This window comes from Caretta caretta, chromosome 7 (genome assembly GCF_965140235.1).
Source record: "Caretta caretta isolate rCarCar2 chromosome 7, rCarCar1.hap1, whole genome shotgun sequence".
Lineage (NCBI taxonomy): Eukaryota > Metazoa > Chordata > Testudines > Cheloniidae > Caretta > Caretta caretta.
In genome coordinates this window covers 20,514,954-20,537,687 of record NC_134212.1, presented here as the reverse complement: position 1 = coordinate 20,537,687, position 22,734 = coordinate 20,514,954, and the positions used below count along the sequence as shown (strand labels likewise).

The 22,734-nt window shown below is 42.7% G+C and overlaps 1 protein-coding gene across 7 annotated transcripts in view; it reads right to left on the bottom strand.

Annotated features, from left to right (window-relative positions):
- GRIP2 (glutamate receptor interacting protein 2) overlaps positions 1 to 22,734 on the bottom strand; it is a 478,373-nt gene that overhangs the window by 100,297 nt on the left and 355,342 nt on the right. Inside the window, exon 1 of one of the 7 annotated variants that reach the window (XM_048856221.2) lies at positions 19,260 to 20,142. The exons of the other annotated variants lie outside the window; for them this stretch is intronic. Within the exon in view, the coding sequence (XP_048712178.1) occupies positions 19,260 to 19,299 (40 nt within the window). The 5' untranslated portion in view covers positions 19,300 to 20,142. Of the gene's footprint in view, positions 1 to 19,259; positions 20,143 to 22,734 lie in introns of those variants that run through there. 7 annotated transcript variants of the gene reach the window in all.

The following is a 22,734-nucleotide window of genomic DNA, read 5'->3' as shown; positions in this document are numbered from 1 at the left end:
AAAAACAACCAGCCCCACCTACCAGTTTGGTCTGCAATAAGCCCAGTTAGAATTTGGTTATCAGGCTACTGTGGTTACAGTAGATTGGAGCAATCCCCAGTTTTAGCCTCCAATTCCAATCCACTTTGCAGCCAAAAAAGGGTTTGAAATATTTTGAGATTACCGACAGCGAAGGCAGACATCTAGTACTGCACACTGGAGTTGTGTGGGAAGATCTTTAATGCAGGAGGTTGCAAATCAGTTGCTTTAATAGGATTTGGACTGGATTTTGATGCTATGAGCTTAAAACAGTGAGAGCGGGAACAGGGAAGAGGCTTCAGAACGGCATTAACAACAACAACAACAACAACAAAACCAGAAAAAGAAGTTCCTCTGCTCCATTTAGGACCGTTTCTAGCTTTTTAGTGTCTCTGTGAAGCTCCACTAAACCTTACTAAGATTTAATGCCCAAACTGTGATTTTCCCCACCAGCATTCAGCTAGGTAGTGATATTGCAAATAGTAAACACTGAATTGCTGGATTTGATTATTCATGTAGGGGGTAAAAGCCATTATGTATGAATATATACAGATGTTACCATTTTGCAACTGATCTAAACATAGGTCAATTTTAGACTTTGGCACACAAACCATCCACTATGCAATGGCCCACGTATGCAGCTGGGATCCTATGTGAGGAAGAATCATAGGGGCTGCTGAAGAGATGGAATAAGCTTATAATTAGATGAGCAAAGAACCAGGGCACATGCTTTATTCCCAAGCAAATGGCCCCTTTAAAAAGAAAGGGGTGTGGTGGGAGAATCAAAAGAGATGGGGAATGGCAGAGTGAGATGTAGTAACATACAAGTTAACACAATTTGAATTTTTGAGACCAGATGTTATTAGATGAATGCCAAGATTCTGCTCAGTATTGTGCATGGCCCCTCCCAGAGTTTACCACATCCAGGTGAGAGTCACCTATATCCTTGGATTTGTGTTGTGCTGCTCCCATGATGCAAAGCAGCTACAAACGGAACACAACTTACCCTTTGTACTGGGCTTATAGCGGCTTTACACAAAAATGGTGTAAAGCAGCCAGAGCTGACTGGTGAATCCAGCCTGTGCAAAATATTCCTAACAAAATCAAGTGAAACAAATCAAGTGTTCTGACATTGGCTAAAGTCAGAACACATTGCTTAAAAAGACACGATGGTTTTCAGAGCCTTCCATGTGAACATAGATGCAGACTGCAGCAAACGTGGACAGGCCTGTGATTTGGGGTTGAAATGCTACTGTCTGCTGGTTTGCAGGACTGTCACCATATTGATCAAGTTTGCTTTGAGATTCTGGGTCCATGTAAAGTCTGCAACCCAACAGTCCCCATCACACAAAATGAAGGCTAGAGCAAAGGCACATGGTTGGGTATGAGGAGGTGGGGGTGGAGGGAGATTTTGGGAAACCACTAAATTCTACATATTTATAGTCCGGACTAAAACATTTGGCCTCTACATTTCCTTTCCTCCTTTCAATACCTCTTCATCGTCTTGAGTATCTGCCACAAAGGAAATCTTTCATCAGAGACAACAACTTCTCTCCTGCAGTTTGCTTCCATGGATGATGGCTCACTTCTGAATACAGAGTGCAGACTCAGAGGTTGATTTCAGCAAAACCATCTCCTCAGAAAAGTGTATCCTGGTCCCCCGTACACACTCAAAAAGAGCTTATTAATATTCTGAATTTCTCAAAGGGAATTTTCTATATAAATTCAAAGAGCTCTACAAAAGTGGGTAACTGCTAACTAGTTCCATTTTACAGATGTGGGAAACTGAGGAACACGTGGGTGACATGACTTGCCCAAGGTTACGCAATATTTCTGTGGCAGAGGATGAGAGTTTGGTTCCACTTCATAACTTCCCTTGTTTTACTATAATCAGGCATATAGCGAGTTGTGGCACCAATTCAGAAATTTCTTGGAGGGAAGAGAATGGGGAAATGCTGATCCTGCCCCACCAACCCCAGCAGGGACCCTGCTTGGGTCCCAACTCATGCCCTATCTCATCCACCCCACAGGAAGGCTGGGTCTCCTTCAGCCAGGAAGTCTCCTCTCTCTTCCATCAGGGCATGAGCTGGTACCACCAGGAGTCAAGCTCTCAGCAGACTCCCCTGCAGTCTGCCATACAGGAACGAACTCTCCACACACCAGGTCGCAATGCTACTCAATAAGTTTGGCCAGGCCACCCCTCCATCTGTACAGAGGTGTAGCTGAGCCAAATTTCTGTGGTGCTGTCACCATGCAGCTGGGGCAAAAATCTGGATCACTCCAGCAGCAGCTGTTAAAGCTCTTTTGGGGGAGGAGGCAACCCCCCTGCTCCAAACTGTCACCAGTGATAGCCAGCCCGTAGAATCAGGTGAGGATCCTGGGCCTTGATTCAAACACTTCTGAACTTAGAGAAAAATCCAGATTTGAACTTTGGCATTTGAGTGCATCTCTCTTTGAAAGAGGTACACATGGGCACAGACATACTGTCCCTGGCTTAAAACATCCCTATAAGCTTCCAATGCTGTGATGTCAGGCACTAGACCAGAGGTCCCCAAACTGTGGGGCATGTGCCCCTAGGGGGCACGGAGGAACATTAGGGGGAGTAATGGGCCCAGGCCAGCACCCATGGGGGGGCGGGTAGGGAGCGCCACCCAGCCTCACCCCACCTCCAGCTCTGCTCCTGCCCCCACACCCAGCCCTGCACCTGGTCCCATCCCCAGCGCAGCTCTGCATCTGGCTGCAGACCTATCTGCAGCTCTGCTCCTGGCTCCTGCCCCCAGCCTTGGCCCCTGGCCACAGCTCCATTCCTGGCCCCAGACCCACCCCCAGCTGCGGCCTTGGCCCCCTTACCACTGTCTGTGTCCCCCCCTCCCAGAGCCATGGTCCTGCTCCTGCCCAGGAGGACATGACCCTGAAAAGTTTGGGGACCACTGCACTAGACAAACCAAAGCAACACAGGAGATACAGCAGTTAGAGAGGGATTTAAGAGTCAGGTAATAAGAGACCTGATTGATGTCACTGAAGTGAGAGGGGAGATATTGCTGCACCACATGCTGAATAGTGCCATCGAGTGAGACCGAGGTCTGCAGTATCAGAAAGAAGCTGCAACAGAGGATGCTAAGATGGTATGGGCATGTATGACAGATGAAAGAAGGGAATCCTGTTAGGGAGGAATTTGAGATTAGAGTTAAATGAAAACAATGAGGAGTCCGGTGGCACCTTAAAGACTAACAGATTTATTTGGGCATAAGCTTTCATGGGTAAAAAACCCACTTCTTCAGATGCACGGAGTGAAAATTACAGATACAGGCATAAATATATATTGGCACATGAAGAGAAGGGAGTTACCTTACAAGTGGAGAACCAATGTTGAAGGCCAATTCAGTCAGGGTGGATGTGGTCCACCCCCAGTAATTGATGAGGAGGTGTCAATACCAAGAGAGGGAAAATTGCTTTTGTAGTGAGCCAGCCACTCCCAGTCCCTATTCAAGCCCAAGTTGAGTTAAACAGTGTATGGAAGGATGGAGTGGACCAGCAAGTGGAAATGGAGTAAGCAGTGGACCAGCAAGCCTGGAAAAAGACTGATCTGGCAACCTGACCACAGCCGCTGGGAAAAAGGGAAGAAGAGGTAATAAAGGCCCCGATGAAGAAAACAATCTACCAAAAACCAAAGGGAACAATCCACAATCCTCATAAACTCACCAGCACACATGTCCACAGTTATGCTACTTTCCAGTTTAATATGGCTTCTTCCCTTTAACATTTCAGAGTACACAGGATAAGAAAGATTGCACAGTTTAGTGCAGGCTTCCCGATTAAATCTTACAAAGTGCAAGAAAGAGTACTCAAAAGGGGGGAAAAAAGTAGTATCTAAGATACCAGAATGCCTCACCCGATAACTCAGTTTAAACAGGTGTTTAAAAAACAGATTCTCACAATAGACATTGATAGCTCCACAGAGCTATGGGGATCTGGATAGTAGACAGAGCTGGGGAGCCACCTGGGCCAGGGCCCAACCACTTGTCATACAACAGCAGCTCCACTCGACAGCGTAAGCTACAGTAGAACCTCAGAGTTCTGAGCACCGCGGGAATGGAGGTTGTTCGTAACTCTGAAATGTTCATAACTCTGAATAAAACAATATGACTGTTCTTTCAAAAGTGTACAAGTGAACAGTGACTTAATACAGCTTTGAAACTTTACTATGCAGAAGAAAAATGCTCCTTTTAGCCATCTTAATTTAAGTGAAACAAGCACAGAAACCGTTTCCTTACCTTGTCAATTTTTTTTTTTTTTTAGTAGTTTACGTTTCACACAGTACTGTATAGTATTTGCTCTTTTTTTGGTCATCTCTGCTGGATTGCGTACATCCGGTTCCAAATGAGGTGTTTGGTTGACTGGTCAGTTTGTAACTGAGGTTCGACTGTACCGCCTATCTTCTGGAAATACTGACCTAGCCCATCTGTTTTTTTGGTATCCTGCTTCCTTTTGGCTCTTTTAAAAAAAAACTTAGTTGCTTATGAAACGTCCCATTTGGGGCTTTATAGGCTTAGACTAGATGATGAGTGGTGACAAATTCAAAAGAAACTCAGCGGCAACTAAAGACTCCAATGTTTTGAGGAAAGGAGACAGATGATATACTTTTACTATTCTAGAACACACACCATTAAGGGTAATGCTTCAGATTATGGTTCCCAAATATGCACTTAATTTAGATTCAACAAGATACTTACATGTTAATAAAAATTACAAACAGTGAGTTCCATCGAGTGTGTAATAGATGCACATGTCTCTCACAGCGTGTGAAGGTAATCGTAAAATTAACTACTAAAGCTGCGTTATTACATCCAAAATTCTAAGCATCCTACGGAACATCACGTAAACACATCATCCTGATACACATGCTGGGTGGAGTCACACAAAACTACACAGGTATCTGTGTGTAATATTTGAATGTCTCACAAGATGGATAAAAATAGATCATTTATTTGAAAAACAAATTAAAAATCAGATTGTTATATAATTTTTTTTTAAAAAACGAACCTGTTTAAAATGAAATTTTAATTTATACAAAATACGTTAAGGCCTAAAACTATAATCTCTTAAAATATTTAAATAAAGAATGAGGAATCCATGAGCCTCTATCAAAAACTTGGCGTTAAAAGCTACTTTTCTATGTAAAAAAGAATCTATGGAAAAAGTTCGCTTTTGAGGTTAAGTTTATATATATAAGCCCTTGCACTTAGCAGCACAGCCCCTTGTTCCTCTTAGGATCAAGCCCTTAATACAGTACATGACCTATTGTGCTTATAAGCATTATTATATATATGGCACAAATAGGTCATATACTATATTAAGGGCTTGATACTGGGGAGACCCAGGAGTTATGCTACTGGGTACAAGAGACTGGCAAAGTCATCATAGGCATTGGAATCCAGCCCCCAACTCCAGGAGACGCTATACTGGATGAGACCAAAAGATATTTGGCTAGATGGACCAGTCTTTGGACAGTGACTGGTGCCAGAAGCTTTGGCAGGAATGAACAGAACAGAATAATTGATTGAGTGATCCATCCCGTTGTCCAATACCAGCTTCTGGCAGTCAGGTTTAGGGACACTCAGAGCATAGAGTTGCGTCCCACACCATCTTGGCTAATAGCCACTGATGGACTTATCCTCCTTGAACTTATCTAATTATTTTTTGAGCCCAGTTATACTTTTGGCCTTCACAACAGCCCCTCGCAATGGAGTTCTACAGGTTGACTGTGTGAAATAGTATTTTCTTACATTTGTTTTAAACCTGCTGCCTGTTAATTTCATCAGGTGATTCCTGGTTCTTGTGCTATATAAAGGAGTAAATAACAGTTCCTTGTTCACTTTCTCCACATGATTTTGTAGCTCTCTATCATATCCTCTTTATCTGTCTCCAAGATGAACCGTCCCAGTCTTTTTAATCTTTCCTCATATGGAAGCTATTCCACACCCCTAAATCATTTTTCTTGTCCTTCTCTGTATTTTTTCCAATTCTTATATATATATATCTTTTTTGAGATGGGATGACCAGAACTGTACACAACATTCACAGTGTGATCATACACTGAATTTAGAGAGAGGCATTATGATATTTTCTATCCCTTTCTTAATGATTCCTAACATGGTGTTAGCTTTTTTGACTACTGTTGCCCACTGAGCAAACGTTTTTGCAGAACTCTCACAAAGCAGATGAACTCTCACAGCCAAAGCAGTCAGTGTCGAACTAAAGAGAAATGTAGACAATATGCCAAATATCCTGAAACCTATTTCCATAGCCTTGGAGAAACTGCAGAAAGATCGCTGCTCTATTGTTGGTGTTGTTGAAATTTGGGAAGACTTTCAAGTGACATCAAAGAAAGAAATACCCAACAACAAAGTTAAATTGCAGGCAGCGAAGAAGTGGATGGATCAAGCACCTACTCCACCTCATTTTCTTGCCAATATTCTCAACCTGAAGTACCAGCATAGATGCCTAACTACTGCTATGATATGGGCATCTAATAAGTACCCATCAGTCTTGCCAACCATAATAAATTGCAGGGCTGGAGGTGAATTATTTAAGAAGTACCTATTTGCTGATGATGTTTTAAAGAAAGTCACACCACTGATCTGGTGGAAGTCACCAGCTAAGCACCTATAATTAGACTTTATTGAAGTGCTAGACCAGCTTTTGACAGTAGTAGACTCTTCGGACTGATTCATTCAAAGTTAAAAAATTGATTGGGAGAGTTTGAGACAGTCTGTACCTTTATGCTCATTTTTACAAAACTATGATACATTTTGTATGAAGTATGCCTTGTGAGGTGTATTTTGAAAACCGTAATTTGCTGATCATTATTGGCCTGATAAAATGTGCGAGGCAACATTGTATGTAAAGTTACAAGATTCTACTATATGACTTTACTGAGACATGCTCCAAGTTTAGACAAGCATGCACAAACCAGTTCCTCAGAGACACAAGGCCAACTGATGCCTCAACCAGATGTCAACAAAACCAAATGAACTATCACCTGATTAAGCCACCATTCTTTGGCAGGAGAAAGGGTGAGAGTAGAAAATGTACATCTTGGCCGTGTAACAGCTGCGGGTTCCTGTGTAGACAGACGAGCTGTTGCCTGAACCCTATCTGGAGAGGATTCTCAAAAGAGGAGGAAAAGATATAAAAATAAGGAACAGAGGCCCCAAATCACTTCTCTTCCCTCATCTCTACTCACGGCATCAACAACATTTGAAAGACAAAAGCAGCATCATTGCACTGGGGGAGGGTCCCTGGCTGAAAGAAATCCAGTTAGACTGTTATAAACATGTGGTAAGAAACCTTCTTGCTTTAAATTCACTTAGATTGTTAAATTAGGTATTAATTTGCATATTACCTTTTATTTCTTTGTAACCAATTCTGACTTTTATGCCTCATTACTAAGGCTACAATTCTATCATGGAGGTTGCAGAAGTCACAGAATCTGCGACTTCCAGAGACCTCCGAGACTTCAGCCTGCGGCAGCTGGGAACAACAGGGCCCTCCGGAGTGCCGAGCAGCTCCCAGCCACCCTTGGGTCCCCTGGAGCTCTGAGGAGCTCCCGGCTACCCCAGGTGGTGGGGGAACCCTGCAGCTGAGCTCCCCCATTTTGTCACAAATATTTTTTATTAAAAGTCACCAACAGGTCATGGGCATCCATGAATTTTTCTTTATTGACTGTGACCTGTCCATGACTTTTACTAAAAATATCCGTGACAAAATCTTAGCCTTACTCATTACTTGTAATGATTTAAAATCTTTCTGTAGTTAATAAATTTTATTGTTGTATCTAAGCCAGTGTGGACTGAAGTGCTTGGGAAAAGACATTTGAGAAAACAGGGTTTGTGTATATTATTTTCTATTAATGAAATGACAGACTTTCTATGAGCTTGTTCAGAAGGAAAGAGCTGGGCAGTGCAAGATGCACATTTTGGTGGATGAGTCTGGGACTAGGAATTTGCTGGTGTCACTCTCCAATATGGGAGTAATTTATATGCTGGAAGCTGCATGGGAGCAGGCCAGGAGCGGTCGCTCTTACAGTAAAGTAGTGTAAAAGGCACCCCAGGTTGGAGAATTGAGAGACACAGCTTTTCAACAGTCCAGCTTGTACCCTGGGTAATGTCACAAAGTTAAAGCAGGAAAACTTGTCTCTCTCTTTCAGTCTATGAATAAAAACCAGAAGGGAGGGGATGAGAACTACTAGTTTTAAAAGTTTGAAGGACAGTTTAAGTAATTTATAAGACTGTAGTCTCCTTTTCAAGAGACTTTGGTGAATCGGAACTTAAACTCTAGTCACTTTCACATAGATATATTTGAAAATTCTCTCAGGCTGACCAGAAATCAGTTTAATTCACTGAGTACAGTTAATTCTTCTATTCCTTTAATAAGTCATTTAGCTAAAAAAAGATATATGTTTTGATAAGAGAAGTTTATATAGCCAAAACATTTAAGGTTTCAGAGTAGCAGCCGTGTTAGTCTGTAACCGCAAAAAGAAAAGGAGGACTTGTGGCACCTTAGAGACTAACCAATTTATTTGAGCATAAGCTTTCGTGAGCTACAGCTCTCTTCATCGGATGCATGCAGTAGAAAATACAGTGGGGAGATTTTATATACACAGAGAACATGAACCGATGGGTGTTACCATACATACTGTAACAAGAGTGATCAGGTAAGGTGAGCTATTACCAGCAGGAGAGCGGGGGGGGAGGGGGAAGAGCAGGGAGGGGGAACCTTTTGTAGGGAGAATCAAGATGGGCCATTTCCAGCAGTTGACAGGACGTCTGAGGAACAGTTGGGGGGGGGGGGGGAGGATGTGGAATAAACATGGGGAAATAGTTTTACTTTGTGTAATGACACATCCACTCCCAGTCTTTATTCAAGCCTAAATCAATTGTATCCAGTTTGCAAATTAATTCCAATTCAGCAGTCTCTCGTTCGAGTCTGTTTTTGAAGTTTTTTTGTTGAAGAATTGCCACTTTTAGGTCTGTAATCGAGTGACCAAAGAGATTGAAGTGTTCTCTGACTGGTTTTTGAATGTTATAATTCTTGAGGTCTGATTTGTGTCCATTTATTCTTTTACATGGAGACTGTCCAGTTTGGCCAATGTACATGGCAGAGGGGCATTGCTGGCACGTGATGGCATATATTATATTGGTAGATGCACACGTGAACGAGCCTCTGATAGTGTGGCTGATGTGATTAGGCCCTATTCTGGTGTCCCCTGAATAGATATGTGGACACAGTTGGCAACAGACTTTGTTGCAAGGATAGGTTCCTGGGTTAGTGGTTCTGTTGTGTGGTTGCTGGTGAGTATTTGCTTCAGGTTGGGGGGCTGTCTGTAAGCAAGGACTGGCCTGTCTCCCAAGATCTGAGAGTGTGATGGGTCGTCCTTCAGGATAGGTTATAGATCCTTGATGATGCGTTGGAGAGGTTTTAGTTGGGGGCTGAAGGTGATGGCTAGTGGCGTTCTGTTATTTTCTTTGTTGGGCCTGTCCTGTAGTAGATAACTTCTGGGTACTCTTCTGGCTCTGTTAATCTGTTTCTTCACTTCAGCAGGTGGGTATTGTAGTTGTAAGAACGCTTGAGCATCCGATGAAGTGAGCTGTAGCTCACGAAAGCTTATGCTCAAATAAATTGGTTAGTCTCTAAGGTGCCACAAGTACTCCTTTTCTTTTTGCAAAAACATTTAAGGTGGCTTTGCTTAATAAAATAAATCGTAGATGCTGTTGTGTGTTTTAATTAAATTCCAGTTACCATCCTAATGCAGCTTGACACCAGCCATGAGCAAAAAGTTAATTATCTGGCCAATAAGCAATATAGCATTCATCATTTCCTAAACTTTACTAAAAATGTACAATTAATAAGAATTTGAAATATTAAGCTATACAATTGCTTATATAAATGTATATATTTATAGCGTACCCTCCTTAGTAGCAAAAAGATGTACCAAATCTAGTGTAAAGGCTCTATTTAGTTCTAAAATGAAAACATGTTGATTTACATCAACCAATGAGAATGCACCTTTCTTTGGAAAAGAACTGAAGTACAAATGGGAAAGTTGAGTAAAAGATTAAAATCGGGGCTTTCCACTTGATTTAAATAAATGATTTACATCGCTGATTTAAATTGCCATGATTGGTGTCTGTCTCATCAACATGAAAGAGAGAGATCCCTGTTACTGGTACAATCCAGATTTCCTCGGATAACATCACCCCAGCCTTAGATAGCTCCTGAGTACATCAGAAAGCAGACACTGCTAACAAGCTTTTCTTGCATGACTTGTCTCTCTCTGCTCACCATCTAAATGGAACCTAAATCTGGTGCTACGTACACCACTCACTTCAGTGGAATTGTTCTCCATTTACATCAGTGACAGAGGAGCAAAATCAGGCCCTGTGAACATTAGATACAACAGATCTGTTCAATCATTAAACACACATGATTGCTTATCAAATGCAACGTCACATAAATCTGCTAGGAGCTAATTGCCTATTATAGCTCACAGTACTGCTAGAATCAGCACGGAACGATAAAGTGACTTTTTAAAAGGAGAGAAAGCTAACAGAGCAACCGCTGTTAGCCTGAGCTTGCAGGGCTTGACGAGCTTTATTCTCCAATTTCGTCCAAGGTAAGTGCTTCTGTTACCCCTCCAGTTAATTGTCAGGATCCCTCTGCCAAGCTCCCTTCAATTTTAAGGTAAGATCATAGGGGCAAAATGGAAGAGAGGGATTTTTTTTTAAATTCACCCAATTTCTTCACACCTCCCATGCCATTACTGCAGCTATTTCAGTTGTAAACACCTGCAATATAGTCACAAGACTGGATTGAGTAACGTGACGATGACAGAGACTGACATGCTCAGTATTTCAACTTCAATGCAGGGAACTTAAGGGAAGGAGGTGAGAACTGGCTGGTGCCAGCCAATGTGTTATGTGGTTTTTAAAAACAAACCAACCAACCAACCACACACATTTTTTAATTAGGCCAGAGTGGCTGGAAAAAAGGATGGAACAAAACAAGATAAACATGGGATGATGTGAAATAGTGAGCAGTATACCTGAAGAAAAAAGTTTGCCAGTTAAGACTAGCTCTAGCTAAGGTTTACCAGATCATGGCTTTACAAGAGCACTATTTAGGAGACAGATGTCTCTTCCTGTGACTCAGGACTAGAACATCCCCAGCTCTTCAGATCCACTTGTGGAGGAGGTGGTCCCTACACGCATGGAAAGGGGGCTCATGAAACTATCTCCCCATCCCCATATCTAGCAAGCCCTTGCCACGCAGTCTAGGTGAGAGGGCAGAGATTAGGCAAGTCATAGGAGGCTGCAAATAATTCTTCGTTCTTCCACAGAATTTGTCTGGAAGAAACATAACACAGGCTGGGGCTGCGCTATGGTCTATGTAGTCCCACAGGCATCCTAAGGGAAGGGTATGGGGAGAAAACCATGGGGGTTAGAGCCAGGATGAATAGGCCTGGCCCTCCTGGGATCTGCCAAGTTTGGGAGCATGGCTCCCACATTTTTCCGGGGGAGATACCGCAAGGAAATCCTCCTGGAGAGTCCCATCCTAAAATTTCAATGCAGGAGGGGATGATTTGGCTGCCTGACTGGAGTTTCTAGGTGCTACTGCAATATGAACAGGGAAGAACGATATACCGTGGGAAGGAATGTGTGTTCTGAAGAGGACAGGAAACGCCAGGGCCAGCAGCTTGAAGTAGGACATTTGGTCAGGAACAGCGATTGACAGGAGTTATTATATAATTGCATATTCATCAGGGGTTTGGGGGGGAGCACAAAACTTGCAACATTCCAAAAAGGGATGGGTGGTGTACATCATACCAGCAAGATGGTTTAAGCAGTGGAACAAGGAAGGAGAGGAAAGTTAGATAAGAGAAATGGAGCAGGAACTTGAAGGAAGGGTAGTAACAGTCGTTTTAAATGGGATTATTTTTAACAGGTAAGGGGTCTTTCATAAGACGACTCAGGAATATTCAGCAGTTTTGACAGGGAGGATATTGACCAGAGGGTTGTGGAAAGAATAATCTGTACAGGAAGGGCACATGCGTGTTCGCGCACACACACACACAGTTCTAATGGAGCAAAGTACTGCCTCCCACAACAAGACCCTTATACCTCACATTTTAATATCCCAAATGCCTCCCACCCGATTTCCATTATTCTTTTCTCCAGACTGAACTGGCTCTTAATGTTGTCTCATTTGAATATATAGAATGGTGGTAATTATATACCCAATTTCAGACTGGGTACCTGCTGTGAAGAAAAATGGACAATTCTTCTGCCTTTACTGATGTCATTTCATGAACTTGCACAACAAGAACTGGATCAGTTGCAAGGCATGATTAAGTGGGATCATCTTCACGAGGCTAAATAGCTTTCACACGGCCATTTTGGGAACTGATATGCAAAGCAAATTAATGTGATTTAAGAAAAAATTATATTCCACCCTTTCATGGTTTCCAGGTGTAGGGACCAATTTGCTTCATAGCAATTTTCATTTCTGGTCTCTTTTTCCAAAACCCTGCATCTGCCAACTATGCTGGCATCTACTGCAGTTAGGAAGCAAATTTCTCTGCAAAGCAAATTCTTCCAGGATGAATTGAGTGAAGGCAGAGCTCATAATTGCACATTACTGCAAACATTTCTGATAAAAACTGGAGAGATATTTTTATCCACATCTCCAGCTGAAAATTGCTGGGAAAGATGCCTTTGAAAAGCCTTCATCTCCAAGCATATAATTACCAGGTCCTTGAACAAAACCACATGACCAACAGAAAAAAAACCCATTCTTATTAAAATAATAAAAAAAATTGGGGATGGCTGTTGGTGGGGATGGAGAGGAAGGCTATTATCCTAACTCCTATATGATTTTACATGTCTCTAGGTAAAGTTATGCAAGTGAATTTCCAAATCAAGTTGAAAGGAAAGCTGAAAAAGAAGTTATCAGTTTTGAAGTTGAGAACATTCATGTTAGTTAATAATGGTGATAAAAATATTAATGTATTAGGAAGTGAAGAATAAAAATGTCACACACACACACAGAGAGCAAACCAATCAGAAACAGGCTGTCCATTATCTGTAGTTGGGAAGAGGGACTCAGCCTAGAACCAGGATTTTCACACATACCAGATGAGCCGTCTGCTCTTAAGCAACGGAACCACCTCCAGGTGAGGTGAATTTACAGTAAAGAAAAACTTGGAGCCCCCATCCTGTAAAGACAGAAGTTCATGCATTACCCAATAGGACTACATGCATTTATAAAGTTAGGCACGGAGTGCTTGCTGAAAGGGACTTTAAACATTTTTTAACTACTCTCTTGCTGTGCAGCTATCGCTGATTTCTTTACAACAGGGTGAACTGGCTCCTTTCAGTCGACCAACCCCCACCCCCAAAACAGCTGGATACAAAACCAAAAAAACACATTTAACATGTGGCATCCTGGCTGGAATAGCATCTCCTGTGACATCTTAGTCAAAAGGAAGCCTGAGCACATATAAAAGGTGTACTTTTACTAGTTTGACAGCAACGTGAAAACTGGTATTTAGAAATTGGACTCTGGCATTTATTGAACTGTTGACCTTGCAAAATAAGGATTCCATTAGTAATGCCAAGTAGTGTCAATGGGGTTAATGACAATGACCCTGCACTGGAACACCATCATTGCGATGCTGGACTTACACAGCAATAGAATGCAGATGAGCCCAGAGACAGTCTGACAACAGGGGCTGCTGGGCACACAGAGTAAAAGAGCAAAAAAGAAATTTAGGCCACTGGCCACCCTGTTTGGTAGCCCTGTGCAAACTGGTGAGAAAGTTTTCCTAACATTCTCCTCCTCCCCCAAACACGCACACTTTTTTGTTCTTTTGCCAGTTTTCACACCCCTGAAATTTCATTCCTTTGCATGTTTTCTACGGTGGAGAAAAAAGAAGTTTCAATAGAAATGGGCTATTTTTGCAAGAAAGCTAGAGACCAATTGCACTTTGTAGACAAAGTCCTTCAGATTTAGCAAAGAATGACTTAGTGATACTGGGCAAAGCCGAATGTCTGGTTGCAGGCCCATCAGAAGGTTCGAAGCACAGTGGTCTGTTTATTTGGCATTACTGAGTTAGCAACTAACATGTTTAATCTGTTAAATGAAATTTAGATTTGATCTCGTCTTCCTCTTTTGTCACTTAACAAGCGGTTAAACTGAGTTTACATCCCTCAAGAATAAAAGCTACATTTGATAATACCACCTTGAAAAATCCAAACAAAATAACATGACTTCTTCTAGAAAATGCAAGGGTTCCCTCCGATCCCTCATGGGTATCTAATACAAACTAGAGACCAAATGATCTCAGCACATTGCGCATCCGATATGCCAGTTCCTTAACTGCCAAGGCTCAGCGGCTTCCCGGTTAATAGGGCTAAGCAACATTGTTTCCATGGCTGACTGTTTAACAATAGAGACTGCTGCAGTGACTATACAAAACTGACAGGTTTCAGAGTATCAGCCCTGTTAGTCTGTATTTGCAAAAAGAAAAGGAGTACTTGTGGCACCTTAGAGACTAACCAATTTGAGTTATAAAATCTCCTCACTGTACTTTCCACTTTATGCATTGATGAAGTGAGCTGTAGCTCACGATAGCTTATGCTCAAATAAATTGGTTAGTCTCTAAGGTGCCACAAGTACTCCTTTTCTTATACAAAACTATGAAGTTAACTGTCAATGCTATGCTAAAGTGAAGAAAAATTAGGGTTAGGGCCTGAGTAGGTCAGGGGATTTGTAACGGACTGTAGAGCTCGTCACTTCTAGGCCATCAGTCACTGCTCAGCCTGGGTTAGAAGAGACTCAAAATCATTATACCACATAAGGGGTGTTCAGTGGCCTGTATGAAGCCACTTGGTGGTCTCTGTAAAGCTTTCACACCAAAAGCCACCATCATAATGGACACCATTGCTGGCAGCTTCAGCAGAGAGGCCAAAGACTTATTGGTCATGAAGAATGAAATCCTAGCCCAGCCCTAGAAGTCTCTACAGATGGGGTCTGAGGCACATTGGTTGGGGATAGCATGGAGAAAGCTTCCATTACCACTATTTCCTGTGGATGGAGGACTGCAGGGATATCCATCCAACACTTTTCACTAGCACTTGAAATAAAATTCCTAATTATAGGAGAGAGGGGGAGAGAGAGAGAGAGAGAGAGAGAGACAGACACTCTAAAGAGGAACTTCATGCCAGTCCAGATTTTCTCCTCACCATGATTTTCTCAGCAAAATCAGGCTTAAATTGAATTTTTCTGTCAATGCTGCAAACATCACTACCTGGCGTGTGGAAAAAAAGAAAAGTCAAGCTGAGATCTTTCCAACTTGTATACCCTCTTCACTGGTAGAGAATCTGCAGTCAAAGCTCAGCTGGCTATTTTGATCAGAATTCAAAAAGGCAAAACAGAATTTAGCTCCTTCTCCCACTGCTGTCCTGGTTCTGTGATGGGACAGTAATAAAAATCTGGGATTCATCTTTAAAATGAGACTCAAAAAACACATGGGGCCAAATACTGCCCTTATAAACTGGGCAACCTATTTGACCTCAAGTGGGTTGCCAGAGGTAAAACAAAGGCAGAATTTGACTCAAAGAACCCACACAGTGAGTAGAAAACTGGTTTTAAATAGGCTGCTTCCAATTCTCACTGCAGATTCATCTTGTTGTGTCCAAGCAAGAAGTGCATTTTTACTGAAGCATCTCAGGTGCCTTATCTGCCCTCAAAACAAAAATACTTCAGAGGGTCCCCATCCTGGAGTCATGATAATGAGGACCCTGCATGAAGTGCAGACCCATGTTTCTTTCAGTGGGGCTCCACCAGGATGAAGTCCCAGCTTTTTATTATTAACAACCCCCTCTCCACCGCCACTTCCCAAAACCCTACCTAAAAGCAGCACAAAGATATCTAAACCTGGTGACATTTTTCGCCACTGTATATGGAAAAAAACAGCCAAAGATTTCTCTCTCCTACCTAACACATTTAAAAAAAAATTACACACACTAGCCAGATGCCTTACATTGCAAACATAAACCCTGTGTGCATATCACTTGCTAAATATATAAAACTGCAAATTCTCCATCAGGGCTTCCACTGTGATCGGGAGAGAAGCTCATTCAAATAAATGACAATTGACTCAAACTTCCCCCTAAATTTTAAAACAACCCCCCTGTCTTGCAAGTCAGATTATCTTTAAAAAATGGTTCTGGGCTGCTTTGCATTTTCTGTTGCCGGCTGGGACTGTAAGTTCCAAGAAAATATCATGACAGTGGACTACTCAGACTTTCTACCATGACCAGGGGCCACCAAAAATCAGGAGTGGTTGGCCCAAGGGGTCTGGAGACACATCTGAACTTTTGGGTTCTCCAAAGTAAGCCATTGGATTTTGATATTTCCCCGTCACTTTTAAACTCCAAGTAGAGTGACTCATACAAAAATCACTTGAAAAAAATGGAAACAATTATTTTAATGCATTCATCTCATTCTCCAGCCACCAAGGAGATTTCCAAAAAGAGAGACAGATAAAATATTTTTAGAGGAGAAAAAAAAAACACAATAAGAATCACATTTTGTTTTGCGTGTTCAAGGAAGAACTACTTAAAAAAACCCTGCAATTAAAATATTGACCAGACATTAAAGATCCATAGAATGCTACTTTGTGTACATCAGTCTAAAAGAGGGGTCTGAAGAGAATGGAGGACGGCAGGGCTGGGAGACAAAACAGCCAGCTGTCTTTCCCTTCTCCTTTGTGATGTAGTGAGTCTAGTTCTGGTAAATGAGACCACAGCTCTGCTATAGAATTCACATGACAGTGAATTCCTGGGCAATAGAAGTGTAAGCTTGGCCCTAGTCACTCAGTGAAGTGCCCCACCTGCAATTGAAAGGGACACCTTTAGCATGGAGAGAAATTCTGATTTTAAGCTACTGTAACACGTGCATTCAGCGTGGTGCTCTGTCCCCTTCTGGTGACTGGATCCAATATTGAGGTCGATAAGCCTCCTGCAGCCTTATCCAAGAGCATTGGGCCTTTTCTCAAACAGTGGAGACTCATGGTTTGAGATCCAGAGGTCTGATGTTTGATCCCCACTACCAATGACCCACTTAGGAGTGTCACGTTACACCATTAAAGGGTACCAACTCTCAGATAGGGGTCTACTTAAAATCACAAAATCACATTTTTCACAGGTTGGTCACAGCATAAATAGCAAAATTTCGCAGATATGTTCACACAGTATATATACACACACACCCCACAAGTATTGCACTGTATTACTGTTACACTTGTAAATCACCCTGGATTAAGATTCTCAAAAGGGGTTCTTAAACTTTTTTTGCTGGGATCCCCTTTGCAAATATTTCAGGCTGTGACAACACCCTCTCTACCATGCTACCCTTACCTCTGCACTGTTGCTGGCAACAGCACTGCCTTCAGAGTGGGTGACCTGCCAGCAGCCACCGCTCTCTGGCCGCCCAGCTCTGAAGGCAGCACAGAAGTAGAATGTGACAATACCACCATCATCCTACAATAGGTTTGCGACCCCCAGTGTGGGTTGGGACCTCCAGTTTGAGAAATGCGGTGTACTTTTGTAAAAGAACACAAGACCAGATTTCACTGGGGAGGCCAGATTTCATGGTCCATTATGCGTTTTTCATGACCTTGAATTTGGTAGGACCCTAGTCACAGGTGGCACAGTCTGAGGAACTGGGGTGAGACTCTCCAACATTTCATATAAACTACAGGACATCTGCCCACTGGTAACCACTCTGCATCACTAGATATCAACCAGTGGCGGTGAAAAGTCCTATATCCCATACCAATTCCCAGAGCCAATCAGGGTCCTACCAAGAAGTCTCTTCATGTAGTGCCTGCATCCATGGCCTGTTACAGCAGCTTCTCTCTGCCTAGAGAGAGATGATACTTCAATGGTTCAATCAGCTTGAAAAATGGACATCTTAACTTACTGAGAGGCAGTAAGTGGATATCGGCATCTAACCACCATTAATGTTATTAGGCATCACTTAAGCCGGGTAAACTGACTTATGCCAGCTTCATTTTATCCTTTTATGGAGATCTAACGAGTGTATGTTATAGATTTTGGAGTGGAAGGGGAGGAAGAAGGTAGCATAGTTTTTTCAAATCGATTGACCTGGGTTCATTCATTCAGCCAGCTCAGGAGGTGGGGAAGAGTGCATCCCCTACCAGATTGCTTCAAGCAATGCAGATTTATTTGGAATCCAAAATAACCCTTTTCTCCAGGCTCTGATGTTTTCGCTTTCACAGGGGGAAGGGGGGGGGGGTTGGGGAAGCAAACTTCATGCAGCATTGTACATGAAAACTACAAGCAGGGCTGTGGCATGCAACGACCAAAGTGCTCCAACATTTTAACCACACTCACACTTTCAGGACCACCCCATTTTGAAGGGCCTGGTGCCAGACTTCTATATCCAGAGCCTCATCCTCAAATAAATCATTTAAAAGGTGCCCTTAAAGCCTTCATCTCTGCACAGGACTATGGGAGATAAAGGAGGCCTGTCTGATCCATATTAGTAGTTTACAGCCCTGTATGTCCAAACAGGGGTTTATCATCATCATCATCTTAGACTGGCAATTTTCTAGTGTGAGCCAAGATCATTATGGTAAGCACTGTAACAGTAGATTAGACCGGTGATGCAGATTGCTGTCAGGGATCCAACTCTACTCAGCAGGGTCCATTACTAACACATACCCCGCTTTGTACTTTCAGCTTTTATACACCTTGATCTTTAAAGTAATAACAAAAGAGAACAAGAAAGTACGGAGTTACATGAAGCCTCCATAAAACATCATTGCCGTAAAAATGGTCACAGAAGAGCAAATATAATATTTTGGGTGTCTTAAGAGCACACCCTACACCAGCCAGCATTTAGGCAGATACAGGATAAGAGGAGAAGCAGAGCGGTATGTACAGTGCTCTCCAATTGTTACAGGGAGAAATTCTTTTCAGAGGAGCAGAGGCACGTTTTACAAATCAAAGCAATTAAGTCAGAGTAAAAACCAAGCTCTTTTGAAACACTCCAGTAAGGTGGACATACATTGGTTACTGGGTTTGGACAGCAGTTAAAAGAAATCAAGTGAAACGAAAGTAAACTGGTGGGGGGGAAAAGACAGGTTCACTCACCGAAGTCTGACTGCAAATCCTTTTTCAGTCCACAAAGCATGTTTGCTATTCTCTATCAAAGCATTCAGCTAATTGCAATACCAGCTCCTTTCGGTCTCTCCCCTGGCTGTACTGGAATCACTTCACAGCAAGCTCACTTTCAGTCTGTCTCCCACCACAGAGCAGGGTTACAATGCACACTATGCTCCTCCACTTAAAGGGAACAAAGTCCTATTGACTCCACTTTATGAAGACTCCCAGCAAATGCTGCACTCCCTTTAACAAAATTCTAAACAGGGCTAGTTAGAACGAGAATCTCAAGATCCAGTCTGGTTTGACAAGACCAAAACCAAACCAGAGGCTAAAGGATCTTTAGCTGTTCTTAAAAATCCAGCAATAGATCGGTCAGACTGGCCACTCGGCATTTGTGGAGCACAAGTTATAAATGCAGTGATTAAAATGAACAGCTGGTTGAAGGAGCAGTGACAGCTGAGCACTGGCTGGCTGGCAGATGCAGCAAACATGAAGCACACACTTCATTCCCAGCAATATTCCAACTTGAACCATGCTGGTTGAGAGCAGCCATCATTCCACATGGGCAGCGTCCTTGCCCTTTGCACAAAACCTTTTGTCCCGAATTCGCAAAAATCCAGGAGATGGTGAAGCTCCTGCCCTGGAGGAGATTCCCTTCTGTGCCTCCAGGACTTTACTGTGCACGAGCCCAGTTGCAGAAGTTGGACGGCAGCTAAACCTTATGGAAATCTCCAAGTTGCAGCAGCATTTCCGAGCATGGGAGCAGGCTGAGGCTGCAGTACTGCTTGACAGGCTTGCCTTTCCCCCACCCCCTTTGGCAAACGCTTAGAGAGCTTCCAGCACCTTTCAAGGCAATGTCAAGCTGCTGTCAAAGCATTCTGCTCTCTCCTCAAAACAGAGTGCAAGAGAGAATGAAGCTGCAATTCTATATCCTGCCTACAGCATTTTCTGAAAACTCAATTTAACCCTTTCTTGGAAGGGCAGACTGGCATTGCTCAGTTTAACTCTCTCTGGAGAGGAGAGAGGGGGTTTTATTTTTTGTTTTTGGCTTTGGTCCCAAGTGCGCCAAGGGACAGAACAGATCTGAAAGATCGGTGTTTTGCCCAAACCCCACATACGTCCTGGGAATGGAGAAAGGGCAAAAGGAACATAAGCTCTCCGATGCTTACAGGAAGAATAACATCTGCAATTTGAGTAGGCAGGATACAAGATAATATGGTGATCAAGTCTCATGCTTAGGGTATAAACTGATCAACGGCAGGCAATTTTACCCTCTGCTATAGGAGGCTTGGTGTGTTGCACTGAAGCATCGGACACTAGTCACTGGACAAGAAATTGTCGTAAAGGACCAATATTCCTGCAAACTGCTTCCTTCCGTTATTAAACCAGGAGCCCCACACCCTGTCCTGCGAGACTGACTCTGTGTTCCTTCACCACTTTCTTCTAACGCTGAAGAAAGACTGTGCTGTGAAGTCAGAACTTCTCCCATTCCATGTCCCACACCTAAGGTCCTGTCTACACTAGAAGAGCTCTTGCTGGGATAGCTATCTTGGCAGATACAGCTTGAGAGTGCTTTTGGCGGCATAGCTCATGACTAGGGCCCTACCAAATTCACAGTCCGTTTTGGTCAATTTCACAGTCATGGGATTTTAAAAATTGTAAATTTCATTATTTCAGCTACTGAAATCTGAAATTTCACAGTGTTGTAATTGTCGGGGTCCTGATCCAAAAAGGAGTTGGGGGGGGGGGGGAGTCCACAAGGTTATTGTGGGGGAGGGGGGGTTGCAGTACTGCTACCCTTACTTCTGCGCGCTGCTGCTGGCGACGGCGCTGCCTTCAGAGCTGGCAGCTGGAGAGCGGCGGCCGCTGGCCGGGAGCCCGGCTCTGAAGGCAGCGCTCCGCCCACAGCAGTGCCACACCAGCAGCGGCACAGAAGTAAAGACGCCACGGTGTGGTGTTTCCACCTGTACTTCTGCGCTACTGCTGGCAGGGCGCTGCCTTCAGAATTGGGTGCCTGGCTAGCAGCCACAGCCCTCCAGCTGCCCAGCTCTGAAGGCAGAGCAGAAGTAAGGGTGGCAATACTGTGACCCCCCTAAAATAACCTTGAGACTCTCCTGCAGTTTCCTTTTGGGTCAGGATCCCCAATCTGAGAAACTCTGGTCTGTGAAGTCTGTTTAGTATAGGGTAAAAGCACACATAAGACCAGATTTCACGGGGTGAGACCAGATTTCACGGTCCGGGATGCATTTTTCATGGCCATGAATTTGATAAGGCCGTATTCATGACTTATACTAGTTCTCCAGACTCATATCAGCAAGAGGTTTCTTGTGGTGGTGGTTTTGTTGTTGTTTTGCTGGTATAACTGCATCGACACTAGAATTTTTGCTAGGATAACAATGTCATAACCAATGTTGTTCCGGCAAAAAAGTTTCTAGCATAGACCTGGCCTAAATATTTAAGATCTCTGTGGGCTTAGCAGTGGCGTGTGGACAAGTGGGCTTCACAGAGGGAAGCCTAAACTTTCTGCTGGGATTGAAGTGCAGCAACATCTTTATCGTGGCATGAAGGCAGCTGTTTTGTGCTCAGACGCCTTACACAAAAGATTTATAATTAGTAACACACACACACACCATTTTGGTCCACAATTTGTGTGGGTATTTTTTTTAAAGTTCTATTTGACAATAGATGTAGTTAGTAATTGAGCTGAAGTTTGTAATTAAAAATCTTTTCAGACGGCTATTAATGTTTTTGCAGTGGAGAAACGGTCTTTAAAAATGTGCTATACTTGAAGCTTTCTTTTTAAGAAACAAATATAATTAGAAGCTGATAATTTGAGGAAGGTTGCAATGAAATGGACATTAAATCTACAATAGATTGCTTTTTAAAAGTATAAATTCCCTGATATGTTTACTGCCGCCATCAAAATGATCAGCTGTTGAAAAAAGGACAATCATAGAGGACGTGGGACGAGGGTAGATGAAAGAATGAAGATGTTTACTCTATGGATACTGGCCAATGCATATAAACACTATGCCTACTTGAAATTGTTGCCGGCAATATTTAATAGTGGAAGTGAACAGCTTGAATCTCTTCCAAACAATAATATTTTTTTAAAAAGTACACCACAGATGTGGAGACCAATTATGCAGCCGAAAAAAAGTAAAATATCTTCATGTTGTCAGGTATGGTTACCAGAAACGTTAGTATGAGGCATCAATCTCAACTGTGGCTGGATGAACCAAAGCAATAGTAAGGAGAGCTTTGACTTGTGATAATCTACACATCCTCTACCTCTTGACATTAACTTTGATTGAAGTGTCCTGAATTAAATAGCTAACCAACAATACTCCTGTACTGATGTATGTATAGACGTGCCTATCTTAAAAAAAAAAAAAAAAAAAAAGGTTCTTGCTGAAACTGGATGCCAATTAGGATCTTTTAGCTAGACAGAAATAAAAGTGAA